This window comes from Phaseolus vulgaris, chromosome 9 (genome assembly GCF_000499845.2).
Source record: "Phaseolus vulgaris cultivar G19833 chromosome 9, P. vulgaris v2.0, whole genome shotgun sequence".
Taxonomy (NCBI): domain Eukaryota; kingdom Viridiplantae; phylum Streptophyta; class Magnoliopsida; order Fabales; family Fabaceae; genus Phaseolus; species Phaseolus vulgaris.
Genome location: NC_023751.2, coordinates 16,727,861 through 16,750,127, shown reverse-complemented (window position 1 = coordinate 16,750,127; position 22,267 = coordinate 16,727,861). Strand labels below are relative to the sequence as shown.

Genomic DNA, 22,267 nt, shown 5'->3' with positions numbered 1-22,267 from the left:
AATAACTTTGGCACCAATAACATTCTTTCCCAAGTGAATTACTTGTAATCTTGTTCCATTGCAAAGTCCATTGGTTTGACCAATATTCCTTAGAAGCATTATTGGAACTCCAACTTTTAATTTAACACAATGATTAGGAATTATGGAGCATTTGATATCATTCAAAAATTTAGTTGTAAACCACTCAGTTTGAGCATTTTCTTGTTCATCAGATTGGCAAGGGGTGTCTAACTTAAATAACTAACTTCTTTTTCGGGGATTAAGGATAAAATTAACTCATTCACTTGGTCCACACATTATGTAGTAGGACACAGTATTGCACCATCATCAAAAAATGCATCAAGGTAAGATTTTGCATATAGCCTGGATAAACAAATTCAACCAAGTGCAATAAAGGTTGTTCAACATTTAGAATTAAAATATATTGTGGTATTTCAATAGTTGTTTGTCCCAACTCATTTAAGTCCAAATCTCCATCTCCAATATGAAGTATCCAATCTACAAACTTTTTTATTTCTGTTGCAGTTTGCTTTGATTTTTCACTGTTTAATCTCATGTTTTTTGTAAGTTTGAAGACTTTGCAATGTTTCCATAAGTCCGAGTAGTTTATTGTTGTCTTCACAATGTCATATCTTGATCCATTTTTTACAACAGGAAATAAACTACAAAACTTCATCAGAAATTTCGATATGAAAAATAAAAGCAAAAAACATCAATCAGAAAACCCTAGAAAATGCAAAAAACGAAACAAAGAAAAAACAAAAAATATGATAAACACTGGAGAAATAATGGTAAAAGAGATGAAGATAATCAACACAAAAGATAAAAGCCATAAACTTTGAAAAAAAAAACTAAAAACAGAGAACCAAGAATGTCAAAAAGACTAGAGAAAACAAACAATAAAACAGATCAAGAGTATCGGTCGAAAAGATAAAAGACAAAAAATATCAAAACACAATATAAATGTGAGAATGAGATGAACAAATGATAGAATAGATTACCTTAATCATAGAGAATGAAAAGAAGAAAACTGAAGATAAATAAATTAAAAAATGGCTCTATACAACACTAGGGGTGGCAATGCAGGCTGGCCCGCCCCGCATAGGCCCGCCCTGCACTTGGCCCGCAAAAAGCAGGTCGGGTTGGACCGTCCCGCATAGAATTTGCAGGCTGATTTTTCCAACCCGCCCCGCATAAGGGTTGGCCTGCGGGCCCGCATAAGAAATATTTATTAAAAAAATATTTTTTAAAATAAAATTTTTGAATTATTTTTATTTAGAGGTATTAGGTAGATGGTTTCATAATATTATTTTCATGAAACATGCGTAGTAAGATGTTATTAAAAATTTCGGGATGTAAAATATAAGGCTACATGAAGAAAATATAGGGGTGTGAAAAAAAATTATACATTTTAAAGTTATGCGAGTTATGCGAGCCAACCCGCTCCGTCCCGCACTTGGTCCGCGCGGGCTGCGGGTTATGCGGGGCGGGCCTAAGCGGGTCAGCGGGTTGAAATAAGCAACTTGCCCCACGTTTTTTTAGCGGGCCGGTCCACACGGCCCGCCCCACTTTGCCACTCCTATACAACACTGTATATATAGTGAAAAAAAAATATTTCAAATTTTCAAAAGGAGACGTCATTTCTACAAATGCCTAATGTTGTTTTGAGAAAAATGTTTTCCAATACCGCAGGTGTGCAGTTGTCGAAATGGTGAAAAACAATAAAGGAAAAAGTAGAGAAAGGGGATGAAAAATTGGATTAGAGTTTGATAGAAAAGAGAGAAAGGGAGATAGACGTTTGAGAGAAAGAAATTTTACTTTTAAAAACTCTTACGTGACATGTTTTGGTTGGTCCAAGTGTATTGTGTTCATTGGTAAAAAAATTTCTATTTTTGCTATTAAATATTTTAAAAAAAAATTGTGATGATAACACGTGTTTAATAGTCCTTTATATTTGTATTATAAATAGATTGTAATGATAAGATAAAAATATGAGCTTTAGTGATTATGCTGTTGGGTAGATGTACTTCTATGGTGAAACATTATTTAATTTTTTTATCTATTAACCGTACATTTTACATGTTAATTAATAAAATAAGTAAAATTATTAAAATAAATAAATCATGTTGATTCAATCTCAATTAAAATCTAATTATAATTATAATGAAGTTATATCATATTAATATGATATTAGTTCAAATATATTGTATCATTATAATTTAAACTCACTTTAATACTATTTATTTGTTCAGATAACTTTTTAAAATTTTATCTATTAAAATTACATTATATTATTAGAAAATCATTATTATTTGTCAATAATAAAATTGAGGTACATATTCCAATGTTATAAAATAAATAAATTTTTAATTTCATTATCAATATATTGAGACACTGAATGATCAATTCTTTGAATAACACTTTCATAAAAATGAGTTACTGGAATTTTTGTTGAATAAAAGTTTACATAATAAGTAGAAACTCGGAAAATTCTAAAATAATTACCAAAATGATGCATAGTTGATGCATTAGTTAAATAAATATTTAAATCATAAATTTTCTCTCCACTACTCTGTTTAGGAATTAATCTCATATCGAGACAAAATGTCACACTCCATATTACAAAATGTCACACCCCAATACATTATTAGAAAATTATTTCATTGTTTTCTTTCCACCATCACTGTCAATATAACCTCATATTCTAACTCAATCTCCACCATTACTACTCAACTCACCACACCCACAACCCTATTTCTAAAAAATACATCACTTTCCAATAATTTCAAAAGCTTAAACACAAAATCATAAAACAAATTGTTTTAAAAAAAAGAAGAAAGATCAAAATATTTTTTCTAGTTTTTAATTTTCTTTTCTCTTCATTTTATACAAAAATAAAATCCTTTTTTTTCTATAAATGTATTTTTTGCTTTGCCATGTTCTCAATTGACCAAATCCACTTAGGAAGATAAACCACATAAAAATAGAAATGTATGACCATGATATTTAATTACTAATGAAAAAATATTGAAAATTTCATTTGAATAACATAAATATTGAACAAAAATATTTTAGAAAAAATTATTAAAAAATAACTTTAAATCTAACTTAATTTTATAAAATAAATTTATAAGATGCATAACTTATATAGTCTTATTTTAATCAAATCTTTAACGACTAAATCATATTAACAGTAATAGTTTGGATTTGAAAACAAGAACTGGTTCTGTTCTTAAATACATGGGTTAGAGCATATTTATAAGAATTATTTGAAAATAATAAAATCATTTTAAAATAGATCTCTATATATAAACTATTAAAATCAAAGAAAGTTATTTATATAAATCAATTTTTTTCAATTTGCAAACAATTCTCTTTACGTTTAAATTTCTTATCTATAAACAACTATTACTAAAGATTTGTTAGTTGGAAAAGGTTCTCATACCAAATGCCACGTGCTTTTTTTGGGAGGATAGGAGGACAAAAAAAAAACATGTACACAATAAATCTTTACCAAAAAATTTAAAAGTGATTAAATTCTTACCATAGTACTTATTTACAAAAAAAAAAATAGAAAAATAATAATAAATAAAATAATATAATTATACAAGAATCAGATATTATAAAACATTATATAAACCCACGTGGTGTATTGGTCTAAAAATGTAGGTAAGAAATAAAACCTCAGTTTTCTTTGCTCAATTATTGTCTAACTGTTTCTTCCTGCACCCAACAAATAAATTCCTGCACCTTATCATTCTTAAAAAAAAAAATATTTTACCCATTTTAAAAATAACTTCCGAATTAATCTTTTCAAAATATTTTTAGAACATACTTTCCAAAACATATTTTTTAAATTCCAGATTTGTTATTCCGGAAATTAAAATAATGTGGTCCAAAAAATATATTCCAAAATATTTTTTCCTTCCAAATTTTCTATTCTGAAAAAACATTTTGTTTACAGAATATTTATACTTTCATTTATGAACCTTTATTACAGAATCATCTAAAATTATCAAAAATAATTATGGAATTTAGAGATGCAAGAAGAAATACCCTTACATAATCCCAAAAGCTACTCTAGGATAACGTAAGCAAGCTAAAAAGATATTTTCAATAACGTAGAAAAGTGACAGAATCCAAACAGGAAGGGGCAAACAGGGTGGGGCCAGGACCATCTCCGAGAGCCATCAAACAAAGTGAACCTGTTTGGATTCGGGTGGGGATTTGTGGGGAGGGGAGAGAGTCGATTAGAGAGGATTAGAGGGAATGTGTGAGGATATGTGAGGTTGTTTGGATTGAGGGATGGTAGAGTGGATTTGTGAGGATTGTTTATTGAAATTTGTGAGTGATGTGATAGTTATAAGATAATTTAGAAATTATTTTAAAAATATAAAATGTAAATTTACAAATTTATCCTCGTCAATAAAAAATATTTTAATAATGAATTATGATATATTTTTTGTAAATTTGAGTTAATTATTTTTTTCAATATATAATATTCATAATTACTCTTATTTTCTAAAAAATAATAATTTTGTGTTAAATTCAAATAAATTTATAAATATTAAAAGTATAAATATATTTATAAAAATTAAAAACAATAAATACATAAAAAAAATAAACAACAGATTACAAATATAACAAAACAAATGTAAATACAATTATTAAGATTAAAAAAGTAAACATATAAAAAAAATTAAACAGTATCTTCTAAATGAAAAAGATATAAAAACAATAAAAACATAATATAATATATACAAATTAAAAACAATAAAACATAGAATGAAAAACTAAACAACAAATACAAAATAATAAAAAATATAAAAACAGTAAAAATAATAATAAGAAAATATAAATAAATTTATAAAAAATTAATAACAATAAACACATCAACAAATGTAAATATATTTATAACAATTTAAAATAGTATTAATAAAATTAAAAATAATAAATACATAAAACGTATTAATAAAAAATGACATTAAACACATAATACTGTAAATGATAAAAACAAATAAAAATTATCAAATTATCAAATAAAAACTAAACGATAAACATAATAATAAAAACTGTAAAACCAACGCATGATAATGAAATAATGAAGAAAAGTAAATACATTTAGAAAATTAAAAACTGTAAACAATAAACATATATAAAATAATATAATTACATTTATTAGAAATAAAAAAACAGTAAACATAAAAAAAAATAGTAACCACACTTAATAAAAAAAATTCTAAATAAAAAAAATATTAAAAATTTACGTAAAGGATGAAGACATTAAAGAAGAACAATAAGAACAAACTGGAGAAGAAGAATAACAAACTTAAAGAAGAAGAACAAACTTGAGAACAAAAAGAAGAAAGTTTGTGATGAACAAAACCAACCAAAGAACTACTGCTCCAAGATGCAATGTGAAAAAAAAAAAAAAAACAGAATCAATTTCAACACTTTTCTCACACAGGGAGAATTGATTTTCCTTCTACCTTTAAAAGACATAGAATCGATTCTCATTTTACCTTTAAAAGTTACAAAATCGATTCTCCTCCTACCATTAAAAGTCACAAAATCGATTCTCTTATACCATTAAAGTCACAAAATCGATTCTCTCCTACCTTTAAAAACCACATAATCGATTCTCTCCTACCTTTAAAAGCCACAAAATCGATTCTACACTATTTGGAAAAATCAAAAATCGATTCTGCGTCATTTCAAAAAATCAAAAATCGATTTTGCACCAATTTACAAGGATAGGAAAATCGATTCTGAACCATTTGGAAAAATCGAAAATCGATTCTGCACTAATTTACAAAGAGACGAAAATCGATAATGCACTTCCAAAATTCGGAAAGAGGAAGGAAAAGGCACTGTAATAAAGAAACTGAAAACTCACTGATGCCCACATTATTTAATATTAGAATTGATAAAAGGATAGCAACGTAAATGTCTATTTGTGCCTCTACAATCCGCGCAAATCTTCTCAATTTTATGAAAAGTGAAAAAATTACTGAACCCGCTCGCTCGTCCACACCCACATCCTCACATACCTTGATCCAAACAAAAGTTCTTCCCGCTCACCCCTTCCTCCTCCGCTATCACACCCAGAAGCAAACAGAGTGTAAAAGAGGGTCCATTTTTTATTTATAAACATATTAAACTTATTTTTCCAAATTAAAATTTATATATAATTTTAAAAATATTATTATGTTCGTTGTTATGTTTTCCTAAAGTACTACATTTATAAATCCTCATTGCTAATATTTTATGGACAATATTTAACCATGTTATAATCATAGGGTCACCCAAAAATATCTCATTTCATGGGCCATTATTCTGCCACCAATGTCGATATACATGTGGCCATTAGTTTTATACCAGTGTTGATGGGTATGAATCGGTGTCAGGATAAATTAATTAATTAATTAATTATATGACATGTATATTCATCTCACATATTTTTCTGTGTGAGTATTTTTTCAGTACTAGCGAAATAAATAGGCTAAAGTATTAATATAATGACTTTTCGGAAAGGAAAAATAATAATGTGTTCCTTAACTATTAAATGCGACTTTTTACAATTTTCAGGTTATGATTATTGTGAGATGCCAAAAAGTATTAACAAAAAAATAATAAAAACTGACACTATATTCATTATTTGATGTAAAAAAAACTAAATATAATGAATACTACGACTACCACGGTTATATACTATCCCGTGACAACTGGTGAAATTTATTCTTACACTCTTTTTACCATGAAAAGCGATATTTTTTTATCAAATATAATAATATAAACTACGTTTCACATACTCCGTAGTAAATCCATAAATTTTTATGTTTAAAAGAAGCTAAGTATTTTAGATTTTTAGTTGATTTTAGATTTATCTATTCTAAGAGTGATTTTTGTTTATAATTTAGATTTTAACAAATTTAAGGTAGGATCTAGCGAAGATCTCATGGACACGAACTAAGTAAGTATGAAGGTTCACTTTCAAAGGCAAAATGAAAAACACATTATATGGTAAAGATGATGCGTATTGCGAAATTGAAAGACATAAAAGAAAAAAACATGATAAAGGAAGCCGAATTGAAATTCGAAGAACAAAACAAGAATATAAACACAAAGAACAAATATGTAATGGAAAATGAAAAAGAGATTGAAGAAAAGAAAGCTTATGATGATGGACAAGAGAAGAAGATGCAAGTTTATTCTCAATTTCTAATTTACTAAAAGATCAACCCAATAATTACCTTCCGAGAAACTTTGAAGTTCATCTTTAGTCTTCCATTTTTGGTATTTTCAGTAATGATAGTTGATGTGGATGAAAATTTGAATGATTATTTTCATAGATTATGATTAAATTCCAACTCCAATTTAGTTTAACTCAATTTAATTTTTTAACTGAAATCTAAATGTGTAATTAGATGCTACCAAACACATGTCTCAATTTAAATCATTTAAAAATTAAGAAAAAAATACGAGGAAGAAAGATTTTTTTAATAAAAAAAACAACCAAGTGGCGTTTCAAAAGAATACGAAAATTAATTTGATTTTTTTAATATAAGAGTTTCGCCCATAGAGAAGAAAATAATTATTTAGTATTACACGTGGGAATAATCCATTAGATAGCAATTTCTAAACTTCTCAAAAACATGTATTCATGAGTACTGTATACTGATACGTAGAAGGTATGAATACGATATGATTTTAGAAGTATCCATTGTTCAGAAGCTAATTCAGACGTTATACATTAGCAGTGTTTTTTATTGATTTGGTTGCTAGGTGACAGACTTGCTCCCTTATGACACAGTGATGAGTTCAGAGGCTGAAAAAGCTTCCAAATGTGCATTAAAATAAGCTTCCAACTTCCATAAATGTTACATACAAATACATATATGTAACCCAAATTGAAATATCAAATTCAGAATAATTGGGAGAAAACAACATTTATGAGAGCACTAACAGTGAACTGAGGCATTACTTTCCCAATGAAAGGTTAAATGGTAGGCTTATAGTCGATCACAATCACTTTCTCTGTTGAGGAAATGAACAGATTTGCAAATTCAACGTGGGCAGGATGAGCTACATACTCTGCAACACCCTCTGTACTCTCAAAGGTTGATTCAAACACATGAGTGAAGCCTTGATGCAGGTTTTCAGCACTTACATCTGTGCCCCTACAATATATAATTCAGTTATCAGCAATGGATATATATATATTGTTTTGAAATGTTCTAATTAAGCCACTACAATGAGTTTACATGCAAATGTTTAGAAAGTTATATACAATAAAAGTTCAATGACATTTCTCAATCTATGCAAGTTTCATCTATTATAACATGTTGAAGTTTTAAATCGACTAGAAATAAAGACACTTCTTAATATATAATTGGATGCAAAACTCAACTTATCATATTAGAAACAAAGACACTTCATAATATATAACTGATCCAAAACTCAACTTATCATATTAGAAACAAAGACACTTCATAATATATAAGTGATCCAAAACTCAACATAATGTTTTACAAAGACTGATCCAAAACTCAACTTATCATATTAGAAACAAAGACACTTCATAATATATAAGTGATCCAAAACTCACCATAATGTTTGCTTTGTAAAGTTGAGTTAAACTTATAGTTAAATTCTTATCATAACAAGGTATAACTCTTTTAACACAATCCAAAAGTCTATTAATTTAGGCCTTAACTTTGCCATTAAGATTGGAAATTTGCCAAACATTCAAAGCCTAGCACTCAAAGCTAGTTGCCATATACAACAACAGATTGGACAATTTCCAAGTTAGAGATCATGGAAGCAAATACCATCATCCAAATTCACAACATAATCACTAGTTTTTCAAAGTCTGTTAAGAAGAGAAAAACAAGTTAGTGTCATTTTAAAATAATAAGCTGAACCAAACATGTATTTCTCTGAGATCATATTCGCTTGTAAAATTAAAATAACAAATAACAGAAGACCCTAAAACGCAGAAAAGGCAGAGATCTTATTCTGAAACCCTTCAATTTCACCAATGGACGTTTTAAAGAATCTTAGAAAAAAAAGTATCAGTAACATTTCTGAATACTAAAATCGTATCAGTAACATTTCTGAATACTAAAATCTCCACTGGACCAAAATGTAGCCATAAATTGGAACCCAACCCGATCCAATTTTCATCTGCAATACTGGGCAAACGTATTTTAATGAAGATACTAAAAATTCAATCTTTTGGTTTTTAAGAGTTAAATTTGCAAGCCCTTTTGCATTGGGTGAAGAAAATGTTGTTTGTCGAGATCAAAGTGGGTTGTGGAATTGGAAGTGTGAGGAAGAAAACGAAAAAGAAAAAAAATGAACAAGGTAGCTTACCAATGGAATGATTTCATGGGTGGAACAAGATTGACTAGGTTGGCATAGCCCTTGATGAGCTCTTCAATCTTCTCTGCCGTGATGTCGTCTTTGAACTTTGCGAGCACGATGTGTTTCACAACTCCCTTTGCTTCCTCCATTTCCACACCAACCTCTTCCCCCTTCTCACTCTTTACTTTATTTATCGGGAAAGAATATATTTACGAATCTTATTTTTTATATAATTATTTTAATATTTTTTATATTATTTAATTCTAAATTTATCTTTTATAATTTATTTATTTTTAAACTCATCGTCACATCACAAAGTTATATACAATTATATGAATCGTAAAAATATCATTTTCTCTCTTCATTACCTATCTCAACAAAAATTTAAAAAAAAGCTTTATTGACAGTATCAAAGTCTTTTTACACATAGATTAAAAAATATTTTTTTACTTATTTTTGTGATATGCGCCTGAATTATTATGGATACGAAATTTATTGTGTAATCCTGCAAAAAAAAAGATGGCAATCACGTGCTCTATTAAGAAAGAGAAGTTAAAATAACTTACTAAATCAAAATGTATGGTTTTTACAATAGTAAAATACCAAGCTGAACATAAAAAATAGGATAATTAATTATATATAATATTTAGAAAATAGATAACTAATTATATATAATATTTATAATATCTAATTATATTTTATTTTGAAAGTAAAGAAACATTTGAATTGAATGTAGTAATAGAATGATTTTTGTAAATATATAAGTTATTTGATGTTTTTATATGAATGATAATTAATAGTTGCTTTTGAATAACTTCAGGAATGAAGTGATTCTCAATATCCTACATGTTTGGATTAGAATAAAGGTGCGTGACAAAATTTATTATTGGAAGAGAATAAATTAAAACTTCAAAATATTTGAACAATCATTGTAATAAAATTACTATGATTTGTTCTTAAACTAAAACTAAACTAAACATGATCATATTTTACACATTATTATTTGTAGCATTTAATCAAAAAATCATGGATGTTAGACCTAAGAGTTATATTATTTCATTTTATTTTCAATGGCTACCAGATTTACCTGGACCTTAAAATTTCTATTCACTTCCATTATGGTAGTTTACTTTCACATTACTTCCTAGTTGACTAGTAATATATGATTTTAATTTTTTAATCTCTTGTGAAATTAATTAAGTTGGTTTTGAAAATATTAGATTGTTAGGAGGAAACTTTAATTTTGCATTTAGTTCCACCAAGGTAATTTTATGTTACTTTCATGTTAACTAATTGAGTTCTGTGTTGTTTCATCAGCCTTGGTTTCAAATGTCTGCTAACGAATGAAGGGATGTTATGTGATGCCCTCATCTGAGTTATAGGCCATTACACAATTGAATCATAAAATGATTACCATATTCGGGGAAGATTTAACAAAAACAAATCATTTAGTAATAGACAAGCACGCACACAAAACCACAAGTTTCAAATACAGTGAAAATTGTTTCACATTCAAAATTCCTCCCATAATTTTACAGAAGAGATTGTTTAACTGCAACAACAGATAGAGGGAAGTGGCCAATTGAAACACGTTACTGCCTCTGCGATGTATTCTACAAAAATCCAAAATGTGCCACAATGTGGGAGTGAGCTACTCATAATTATTTTTTATAATGTACAAATTGTTAGAGGGGAAAATGCACAATTAATCAATGGAGTTTTTCACAGGAAACAACCATGCCATCACGTGACAGAGTGGTAGTCATTCACGTTATATGGAATATCTGAGTAGCCAACCACTGGATCAATTGAAGATAAACAAAAGCATTAGCAGGCCACCTCCAATTCTTTAGAATATCTTCCCTGCAGTGCAGAATGATGAAATGAATTTAAAATCAAACCACCAAAGAAATGCATGAATGTACAATTCTCAAATTCTGGATTTGTTTGACATATGACCACACAAATTCAAAACATAAACAGTATTCAAGGTATACACGTTTCGATTGAAAACTCAAGAAAAACATAAATATCCAGAAAATATCTCATAGTATCTTGTAATGATGTAGTATTTGATAGGAGATCAATAGAGAGCAAGGACTTTTTTATACTTTTTCTTCTTTGGTTCAAACACAAAAAGGAGGGGAGGGGAATGGAGGTGACCAAAATTTCTCCTCACACAATGTTAACCTCCCCAAAATTGGAGCGGAGAGAAGTTTTACATTGAATGGCTTTATTTGTCCATTCCAAGGATACAATGATGAATTATTTATGTCTCCTTTAAAATATCTTGGATGATCTCTTGAGAGTAGTTTTCATTCTATTATTTGTCTAGCCAGCCTTTCTTTTGGGTGTGTTGCCCACATTTCTTGGACCTTTGCCATTGCCTCACAACATCATCTCCACTTGAGTCCCATCACTTGGATTAATTGAAGGAAGAATATGCAAGGGTTAAAAGGATCTGAGCATGCAGGTATTGATTTTAATAAGAGGGCTTGAGTTAAGAAGAATGAAAGAATCTAAGACAATCAAAGAATATTTAGATAAATTCTTTGGTATTGCTAATAAGATACATTATTGGGAAATGAATTTCTTAATTCCAGAATTGTATAAAAAAAGGATCTTGCAAATATACTTGTAAGCTATGAAACTTCTACTCCAACCATAGAGAACACAAAGGGTCTATGCAAATACGTTGACAGAAATGTTAAATACATTACAGGCACTACAGCAAAGGAGGCTTATGAGACAATTTGGGCCTTTGGGGTGTTTCTCAAGCCAAATTGCAAAACAATGGTGACAACAATAACAAGGTAGGACTTAATATTTTGGAAATAACAACCAAAGCAATAACACGCAAGCTTTACCACCACGACCTTATTGAAAAAATACAGAATTAACAAAAGAGACATTGGTAGGAACCTAACATAAGATGTTACAGGTATGATCAAATAGAACACATGGTTTCGTCAACAAAAAGAAGCCAAGGCTGCCGAGAATCAACTAACAGAGGCACAATTTTTGAAACTGTTCATTTGGAAAGTTCCAAAAAACTAATCATACATTCTTCTCTCCCTTAGAACAATGGGACCATTAATTTGCAATGTCATGCTTTACAACCGACAACCTTACAAAATATTTGTTTATTGTTAGCAGTTGTACAAACAATGAGTTAATGATCTCCTCAAATAGCTCAACAAAGCTACTATTTTCAAAGTCCTAATTGGGAAAGGAGAACATATAGGCAAAGGAACAATAGCAATTAAAACCTACTCAGGATTGAAGTTAATATACTACGTTTTATATGTTCCTAGAATTAATTGATATCCTTTAACCGTTCCATATTGGCTGGGAAAAAATTTACAAGGTGTTTTGAACCTAAAAACTTGTATAATTAAAGATACAATAATAGAAGTGAACTAAGTTCAAATGAAAGGCAAGTATTTTGCTTTAGAATTGACAAAGGAGGAGCAGAACACAGATGAAGAAGACAAAAAAAGAAAGACCACAGTAATTGAATGGTGAAAATATGTAGTAGGAATAGCAAATCTTCCATTCATCTCAAACCACCTGATAAAATGTTCATCACATCATCCTGGCCCTGGATGAAATTTGAACCTGTCTCCAGTCCTCTACCCCATATTCATCCTAGGTGCAATTAATCACACCCTTGTATAGGTGGCGACTTCTTTTCCCATCTCATGGAGTTTCTTCCTTGGAAATTCAAGATTCCAACTGATATGATATGAGCATGAATAAGAAGCAGGGATTCAAATTACAAGAAGAATTCAAGAGAAGAATTACTAAAAGGAGAGGTAGGGAGCTTGAGAAGGAGCTAAGCAAAACTAGCAAGATGATTAGAAAATTATTGTTCTCGTAAAAAAAATAAAGCTTTCTTTTGTTTTAGTACTTGTTTGAACATAGGAGTAGCAAGAGGCATGTTTGATTACAACTTTTGTTCTAGAAGTGTTTGGTTTATAGAATAGGAAGGCAAGTGATTGACAAACATAATAACTAGCTTACATAGGAAGCTTTGTTCATTAGGGTAACTAATAGGCATCCATGTAAGCTAGGAAGGATCTAGAATTTTTTACTAAAGCTTATTTTTTAAGTTAATTTCGTGGCACTCTTCTATAAAAGGAGAGTCACTCTACATAGGAACACAACATTGGATTCATTTGAAAGAATTGAAAGGTTTCTAGAGAATTTCTCTCTTTGAATCTGATCTTGAGTATTTATATTAAGTGGTGCTTCTTCTTATCTTAATCTCCATTCATGTTTTTCAATTTGTTTTAGTTTCCTTTTGTTATTGGACTAAAACCACAAGCCTCATTACCTTGTTCATCCATTTTATTCATGTGTTCTTGTGCTCTCGCTTGTGTTTCAATATGGGTATATAACTCATTTTCTATTTGTGTATATTGTAATAAGAATTTGATTTCCATGATCCAATCACTTGAATCTTTTCCTATGATGAAGATAAAATCAACTAGTATGAAGAGAAATCTATATTTGTTTGGTTGATTTTGATCCTTGGTCATAGCTGGGAATATCCAAACCCGTTTTATTTCATCATCAACAAACTCTTCAAACTCGTAATAATTCCAGTCATCTTGCAAATCTATCTTCCAACAATCTTATCTCTTCAACTTCTCCACCATCCCTGTGTAGCCTCCATGTATGTTTTATGGATTCTGCTTCATTTTTTTTATTTTGTTTATTATAACAAGCTTAAAGCTAAGGTTTAAATTTTGGAGGGGTCTTAAAATATTTTTTAAAAATCTCATGATATATTTTTTACATCTTAGAATATCTTAGAAAAGAGAGAGCTTTCCTTATTCAATTATGATAAAGAGTCTTGTATTGTATTAATATAAATAGAGGTTAGAGCTTTGACTTTACTAGCATTGTGTCTCTCTATCAACAATACTTTCAGTTTACTAACATGAGCTGTCTTTATCTCTTTTCCCTCTATTGTAACCCAAATCCATAATTGTTAACAGTTTCATCCAACTTCAATAACAAAGAATTGTTTTCGGCAGGATGATTTACTTACATCTGACAAAGAATCTGTTACTGAAATTTTAATATTGTTCCAAACATTTACCAGTTAAACTTAAAATATAAAGTGCAGGACAGTAGTTGATTTTAAAACAAACCAAAATGGGCTATAGAAGTCTAGAGATTAAAGGTTTCACTTACAGCCAGGATGAAAATTTACTGCTCTCCACTTCTTCACCAGGATTTCACACAAGTGGAAGCTGAAAAATGGCATCTAGGTTGTTCTTTAAAATCCATTTCTGAGGATAGGACGAATAAGATGATTCAAGATCAATATGCCAGACCATAACTCTCGAGCAGTTGTCCATCAAGCCCTCCATTTGACTTTCATCTTCAATCACCTGCTCAATCAATGTGCTGACCTGCATATAGAAAAGCAAACCCACCATTGATCAAGGAAGAATTCAAGGTTGTACAGTTTTGAACACTGAATTTTTCTCCCCTCCTCATTGTAGAAAGCCATGAGGGCATATAGAACAATGCCCGACCACACTTTATATAATGATAATCTGATTGGTTATGTTTTTCAAAACTTGGATTAGATACAGAAAATGTTATGTTACACAATAATAGAAAAAATCAGCAAAATAAAAGATATTGTTTAGGAGAAAAGACATACGATGAATTTCATGTGCTTAGACCACAATGGAGCTATTCAATTTATAGCACAAAGAACAAAATTACAGAATATTCAATAACCCTGTTTTATATTTTAGGCTAATAGTAAATATAGAACCAATCAAATTTTATCACAACTTCTTTGTCAATAGATAGCACAACAATGACAGTTTTAGAGTTGTTATGGATCAGCCCCAGAGAGGATCCTGATACCATGTTGAGATGAGTAAAACCAAAAAGGCATATGATGAACTTTGTGTGTTTAGACCGCAGTGGAACTATTCAATTTATAGGGCAGAGAACATAGTTATAGAATGTTCAGTAACCCTATTTTAGGCTAATAACATAAATATAGCATCAATCTAATTGATCCTAATATCATCAATTAATCCTAACATATAGTTACTATATCTATATAATTCTAGCATATCTTCAAGAGTCTGACAGATATATTAGTCTACTAACCCTCAAACTTTCCTTGACTGAGTCAAGTTGCCTGATAGGTTCCAGAGTAGGGCGATGCCACTTCTTTGGATCCCAGAGTATTGTACTATTGAATGCAAAACCCGACATTTCAGCATGAAATCTTTTGGATTTCCCATTTGATTCATACGTATGCCATCCAATTACTTGACTTCCATTACAAATGGGCCCTTGCAAGACAAATCTACTTTTATCCCCTGATAATCTTGCTACAGTCCATGTTCCAAATCGCCTGCAAATCAAAATGATGGTATATCTCAACTAACAAATGAAAAAACCATTGAAAGAGAAAAATTATAGAAGAAAAGACAAATATGCTAGAACATTCTGATTTGATTAAAGATTTAGTGGCTAATAAAAGAAACATTACCAGCAGATAGGGCTCATTAGTGTTCCTTTTTCTACACACATGCATAGGTACAAATATATACACTTTCTATTCTTAATTTTTCAAGGTGTTTTAATTTGTACTTTAGAGACATTTTAGAGGTCCTTGTCATAAGAATCACACACGTCTCGAGCCCAATGCTATTTTGTCATATGATTCTATGCCAAAAGAGGCGAGGCGAGGGTTTCCGATCATTTTGGAATTCTATCAAAATAAATACATTCATGATTGATAGAACTTAACTACTAAAGGTGCATAAAAGAAGGGAATGACCATTCTGACATTACTTTGCAATGTAGAACACCTTTGTGGATGCAACGTATATGTAGATACTAGGTAGGTAGTCTCTATTTCAGAAATTGACAAAAATTTAAACATGACACCAAATCAATCAACAACACTTATAATTACACTTCCCACACCCCTCCTTCGATAGGTTAGACAAACAATATTTGACCCATGTATCCATGTCTCTTGTCCTTAAATAAATGACAATTAGAAACTCAAAATAAGTTAAATGTAGGTATAGTTATTGTAATGATATTATCCATGTTGCCTCAGTACATTACTTATCAGAAACCTTTAACAATAAATTGCATCAGAGCAGCTATGGTATGCAAGAGAAGAAGAAAGGCACAAACAAAATTAATTTCTCAGAAACTAAAAAGACCTTATTTCTCTCATTTGCTGAAAGAGCTCTACTGAGTAGATGTTATCATCATCTGCAAAGTAAACAATTCCATCAAGACGATGAGCTTCAATGTGAGCCATTGCAATATTTCTTTGAAGAATGCTCCTATGGTTTGGGTCGGTTATATTCGTTTTACAAATGAGATGTCTGTACATAATCCCACTACTCCTTAAGATGTCAGCAGTTTCTTCAGATTGGGATGTCATCTCAACAACAATCCACAACATGGGAGGTGAGACCAGTTTTAACGTTTGTGACAAGCGATGCAAGTAATATGCTTGAAATAGATGATTGTATGTTGGAGTCACAATGATGAGAAGCTTCTGAGATACCACATGTGAATGTTCACTGATTTGGCTGTTCGATATATTATATGCCACTTCATCTATTAGTTCTGGTTCTTTCGCAGTTACATACAAAGAAGCATTAAAATTCACAGTCTCATTGATTGATGGCGCCACATTTATCGCTACATTTTCAAGCTGCTGGAAATTTCCCGTTGCAGATATCACCTCAAATGAGAAAGCTCGATGTTTTGGCATGAAATTCATTGACATGTGTATTGATGCAAGTGGGATGAGTCCAATAGAAACACCAACCACAAAACATATGAAGAAATGGAAAAGCACCTTCCTCCAAAGCTGGCCCCTAGGCTTTGATCTCTCAAGACCCCTGAAAGACCTTGGGGAGAAAGCACCAAACACAAAAGCACGGTAGTCCAATCCAACTAAAGGTGACCAGTTCTGGGGACTTGACGACGACTTGGACAACGGAGAAGCTACAGAACAGACTTCAACATTTGTTGCAGTTCCAGCTCTAGCAACAGGGGACAAAGTTCTTCGAATAGACGCCATCAATAGAAATCCAAACCAATGTTTAGTAACCCCAAATGGTCCCCGTGAGTACAATAATGGCTGGAAAGTATCCAAATTCAAAAACAATAATAAACTTCTTCTCCTTCAACGCCAAAAACAACAGTTGTCATGACCTATTAGCATTGACCAAGAGCTTCCGAGTGACCATGTTACAGAGCCAAAGGTGCAAAATAAAGCTGGCATAATAAAACAATGTAATCAAAGCATATCAGATTAAGTACTTAAACAAAATAAATTACAACCAATCCTTCCAAAAATACATCAAGAGTAAGCCATCTCAAATCACACAAAATCTGCAAAACACGTTTCGTAATGCATATATTAAAAACACCCCAAGTCTCTATATACATTAAACCAACCAAAATGAGTCATTAATTAATAATGAGGAACCACTAGCAGCTGCGAAAATGCGGATACCAAACATCACGGTGTCTTATTCAAGATAGCATTTTTAGCAACTTAACAATTAACACTGGAAGTTTGAAACAAGTTACCCAAACGACAGCGAAGCAAAATGGAGCGGCATGATTGTTCCAACTTTTGAAACAAGTCGGTCGGGCACTAAAAGGGAAGAACTTTGGCACTGTAGAGTGTTTCCCTTCTGCCGCAACTAGTTCTATGGCTTTGGGTGAGTCAACTTAACCGATATTCATGAATCTGTGTAGGTATTTAGATCTAAAAGGAAGGAACTTCAAACAAGAAAATGAAACAAATCCTGCAAAAAACAAAACATGAAAAACACAGGAAAAAAGGAAGAAAAAAAAACATAAAGACAGCGACAGTGATATGTTTATTTAAATTTTTAAAGAAAACTAATACCGCTTTTGTCATGTGATTGAAGATGCCAATGGGCGGGACTGGAAAGGGAAATTAATAAAAATAGAAAACCGAATCTGTAAACAAAAATCCTGCAAAGATTGCGATTATTAGGTTAATACTATGAAAATCCATTAAAGGCATGAATGTAATTGAAATTTGTCTAGGTTATTACTTATAAACATACACTTTTATATATTTTTTATTTTCTTTTTAATTATCACTTTTCTTCTTTATTTATGTTCTTTGTTTTTTTTTTTTTATCTATTTTTTCGACATCTATTCACCCCAGATTTTCTTCATTATTTTCTGATTTTGGTAGTCTCTTTATTTTAATAAGCATTTTTTTCAGATAAAAAAGGTTACGTTAATTTTGTTTCTTCTTTTTCATCTAAAAACACTCTCATAATACAAAGATTGGCATGTCTTTGATGTTAATCCATTTTCCACTAATTGAGTTTTTACAGGTTGGATGTTAAACAAGTTATGTGTCTAATTCTTACCTGGAATGGTCTTTTTTTTTTCTCCATCCTGAATTATCAACTATGTTCTTCCAATGAAAGAGTCGTGCCAGGGAAAAGAGGTGTTAAAAAATGTTTTTTTTGTTAAATGTGAAGTTTTGGTGAATTTCCATATCCGTTGTTTTCCCTCACCTCCTAAAACATCATATTTTTTTTCTTGTTTTTTCACTATTTCCAATATATAATTAATCCACAAGGGGCTTGCAATGAAAGACTTGGTGCATGTGTTACCTATTAAATTAAGAAGAAGAAAAAATCACTAGTTCTAATTTTGAGTTTTCAATATTAAAAAGAAATCAAAAAATTTCATTTATATATATATATAACTTCCTTCAAATGACTTTTTCCACTAGTTTTGATATCATTAGCTTACTTGAATTGAATAAAAAGAAAAACATAATTTAGAGTTGTGTGTAGATAGCTATTATCCGAAACATTTAGATGCAAAGAAACAATATTATTTTTAAGAAATGTAAGATAGATGTTGAGAAGATCTTCAATTCAAGCAATTGAATACATGAACATGGATCATCAACAAGTATTCAAAGACAAAATTCACTTACTCAAATTGGTGTCTAAACCTTATAATATTGATTAAGCAAATGATGTGAAGTAGGGTAAGTAATAGAAGGTTTGGAAGTAAAAAATAAATAAAATTATAATAATAACAAGTGAGTTATTGAAGGTATAAAAAGTATAATTTTTATTATAATGGAATATGTTTAATTAACTTGACAATAATAATAACAGAGTGATATTGCATAAACATGTAATAAGGTGAAAAGTCTATGTAGCGGAGAACCATGTGTGGCATCCCACGTTATACACCCTGGACATGTTTTTTTGTCACCTTAAGTATTTTGAATACATGGTGATTAGCTTAAGCAACCATAATTTATACTATAACATCTTTTCTAAATTTTTGCTCTACCAACCTAAGTAAATATAATATATGGATGGAATTTTACTAGTTAGGCTATGTATCCTTGTTGATCATTAATCATCTGCAAAGAACCATAGGACGAATAACAAAGGAAGTTAATAGTAAATGAAATTATACTTCTTGGACTGTTGGTATAGGTACTTTTATTAATTTATGGAATGATAAATGATGTTTTACTACTTCTTTAGCAAATATTGCAGGGTTATATGATGGTTTTAGCATTTCGGATACCGTCTTTCAGTTTTGAACTGGTTGTGATTGGAATATTCCATTGTCTTTACCGCAGATGTCTATTTTTTTAATCATATTAAGATTAGGGAGAAACAGGATATTCGTAATTGAACTCTTGATGAGTATGGTCGTTTCACTCTTAAATCGGCTAAGATTTTTTTTCTTAGAACCAGGAGTTTTCTATGGTTGAGATAAATTTATTTGGTCTTCATGTATTTCACCTTCCAAAACTCTAGTACTCTGTAAAGTTTTTCATGAGATACAAATCAACATATTCAGAATAAAAGTTTGCTTATATGATTGAAAATATTCCTATTTAAGTTTTGATTGGTACAAATAAATATTAATTTTTATCTAAGTTTTAAGAATACCATTATTACAAGATATCAATGACAATTACAAGAAAAGAAAAAGAAGCTTTGATATTCAGAATAAAAGTTTGATGATTGAAAATATTCCTATTTAAGTTTTGATTGCTACAAATAAATATTAATTTTTATCTAAGTTCTGAGAATACCATTATTACAGGATATCAATGACAATTACAAGAAAAGAAAAAGAAGCTTTGGTAATTTTGCAGGAAGCAATGAAGCAAAGAATAACAGAGAAGAATAGATAAAAACTGAAGAACAAATATAAATAGAGGAGAACATAAATATATTTTGAGCAATTATACCGTTTGTTTGAATTTTCTTATTTTACACATGTTTAAAACTTTCATGTATTTTATAATATTTTATAGTACAGTAAGTGCATTGTATTCTTTTATTTTATTTTTTTCAGAGATCATCCTAATAATAATTAAAAACAAACATTTCTACAACATTTTGTGTTCAATCTTTAAGTTTAAAACTTAAAAAGTTACAGTGCATTAAAAGACACATTCTTTAAAGAAAATGATAACAGTTAGGCTTTTCAACTATTTGCAACTCTAAGCAAATCAATATTTCCATTACATTGAAGTAATAAACAAAAGTGTAACAAGAATATAAAACATTAAAAAAAACCAAATATTCATGTTCTGTATAGTGTTGTAAGCAATAAATGGTCTTAAATACTCATGTTAATGAAACTTAATTTGGTTGGTCAATAACATTGTCGATTGTTTTTTCATCATCTCAATATTTTTTAAAATTTATATTTAATTATTTATTTTTTAATACTAAACTATAAACAATGTTTTCACGTCATGCAAAAAAGTTTGAAATATTTTTAAAAATATGATTCAACTTCTTTTATGGATTTTGTTTTATTTTTAAAATATTCATTATAGATAAACCAAATCTAGTCATTTTCTATAAATTGTGATTTTCAATATTCATTAACTTTAAGAATCATAATTTTTCAAGTATGAAAAGATATTATACAATGTCACTTTATGTAAGAGTAAAGGTTTTTGTATATTTTCAAAAGCAAAAGTTTAATAGTACCTTGTTCATTCATTCTTTTAAAAAATTACATATTAACATACTACAATGAAGAGTACCTTGTTCATTCATTCTTTTAAAAAATTACATATTAACATACTACAATGAAGAGTAGTGTTGTACCACATCTTAGAAGGACCTTTATTAGTATACTTAGGCATATATCGCTGCAATATTTACTTGAATTTTTTTTTTAAATATGCATCAAGTAACTTTTTAACATATTTTTACGTAAAAGTCTTTTTTTTATTATTACATATTTAGTCGGAGGAACTAAAATAGTTTTTGCATGTCAGCTTAAGAAATATTCACATGAATTTGAATCCACCCAATAACAAAAAAAAAAATATGACATAAACATTGATTCTCCTTTTCATTTTCTTTTGCCACAACCAAATTATTAAGCTACATAAAATTTACTTCTAAAAGTCACAATTTTGAAATACTGATCCCCAATCAGTGTTCACTTGTAGCAAAAGATGTGGACTGGGTTTGGGATTTGAGTGGTGATGCATGTAATACCAATTGCAAATTGATGTGAATTGTGCTATTTTTAATCTCTATTTTGTGGATGTTAAAGACAACATTAATTCATTTTTTACTTTGAAGTTAGTGTTATTTTTTTACTAATGTCAGGTAATATTGATTCAATTGAAATAAAGGTCACAAGGACAACCGTTATGTTTATTTAGATAATGATTTCACATAAAAATCAACAATTAAAAAATATGATGTAGAGTTAATTTTAAATATTATTAATTGTGAATATTTATTTAGATTCAATTTGTAAATAAGAACAGTGCTTTGAAATAGTCGAGGTATTTGTGATGGTAGTATATGAGTTGAA

At 29.6% G+C, this 22,267-nt stretch overlaps 2 protein-coding genes across 4 annotated transcripts; both read right to left on the bottom strand.

Annotated features, from left to right (window-relative positions):
* Positions 1-7,816: 7,816 nt before the first annotated feature.
* Positions 7,817-9,574, bottom strand: LOC137822938 (stress-response A/B barrel domain-containing protein HS1-like). The gene is made up of 2 exons (XM_068627965.1): positions 9,376-9,574; positions 7,817-8,180 (listed from the first exon to the last, which is right to left on the bottom strand). Exons 1-2 carry the CDS (start codon positions 9,513-9,515, stop codon positions 8,000-8,002), a joined length of 321 nt encoding a protein of 106 aa, XP_068484066.1. The 5' UTR covers positions 9,516-9,574; the 3' UTR covers positions 7,817-7,999.
* Positions 9,575-10,856: 1,282 nt separating this feature from the next.
* On the bottom strand, positions 10,857-18,463 carry LOC137821300 (probable beta-1,4-xylosyltransferase IRX9H). 3 transcript variants are annotated; one of them, XR_011082778.1, is made up of 6 exons: positions 17,977-18,268; positions 16,587-17,658; positions 15,511-15,760; positions 14,569-14,789; positions 12,937-13,101; positions 10,857-11,229 (listed from the first exon to the last, which is right to left on the bottom strand). XR_011082778.1 is itself a non-coding variant. In XM_068625818.1 (6 exons), the coding sequence occupies exons 3-5, from the start codon at positions 17,459-17,461 to the stop codon at positions 14,613-14,615; spliced, it is 1,302 nt and encodes a 433-aa protein (XP_068481919.1). In that variant the 5' UTR covers positions 17,462-17,658; positions 17,977-18,197; positions 18,302-18,463; the 3' UTR covers positions 10,857-11,229; positions 14,569-14,612. The 3 variants fall into 3 exon arrangements, 2 of the variants coding, with proteins under 2 accessions (XP_068481919.1, XP_068481918.1); XM_068625818.1 differs by lacking the exon at positions 12,937-13,101 and adding an exon at positions 18,302-18,463 and having other exon boundaries at positions 17,977-18,197; XM_068625817.1 differs by lacking the exon at positions 12,937-13,101 and having other exon boundaries at positions 17,977-18,296.
* Positions 18,464-22,267: the final 3,804 nt, after the last annotated feature.

What these genes read in the sequence shown, in the direction of transcription:
- LOC137822938 (XM_068627965.1), bottom strand. Translation starts at nt 9,515, where the DNA reads ATGGAGGAAGCAAAGGGAGTTGTGAAACACATCGTGCTCGCAAAGTTC. An exon ending in CCCATGAAATCATTCCATTG is followed by an intron (nt 8,181 to 9,375) that starts GTAAGCTACCTT and finishes TATATATTGTAG; the next exon opens with GGGCACAGATGTAAGTGCTG.
- LOC137821300 (XM_068625818.1), bottom strand. Translation starts at nt 17,461, where the DNA reads ATGGCGTCTATTCGAAGAACTTTGTCCCCTGTTGCTAGAGCTGGAACT. An exon ending in CAGCAAATGAGAGAAATAAG is followed by an intron (nt 15,761 to 16,586) that starts GTCTTTTTAGTT and finishes TTTGATTTGCAG; the next exon opens with GCGATTTGGAACATGGACTG. An exon ending in CAGTCAAGGAAAGTTTGAGG is followed by an intron (nt 14,790 to 15,510) that starts GTTAGTAGACTA and finishes TTCTATATGCAG; the next exon opens with GTCAGCACATTGATTGAGCA.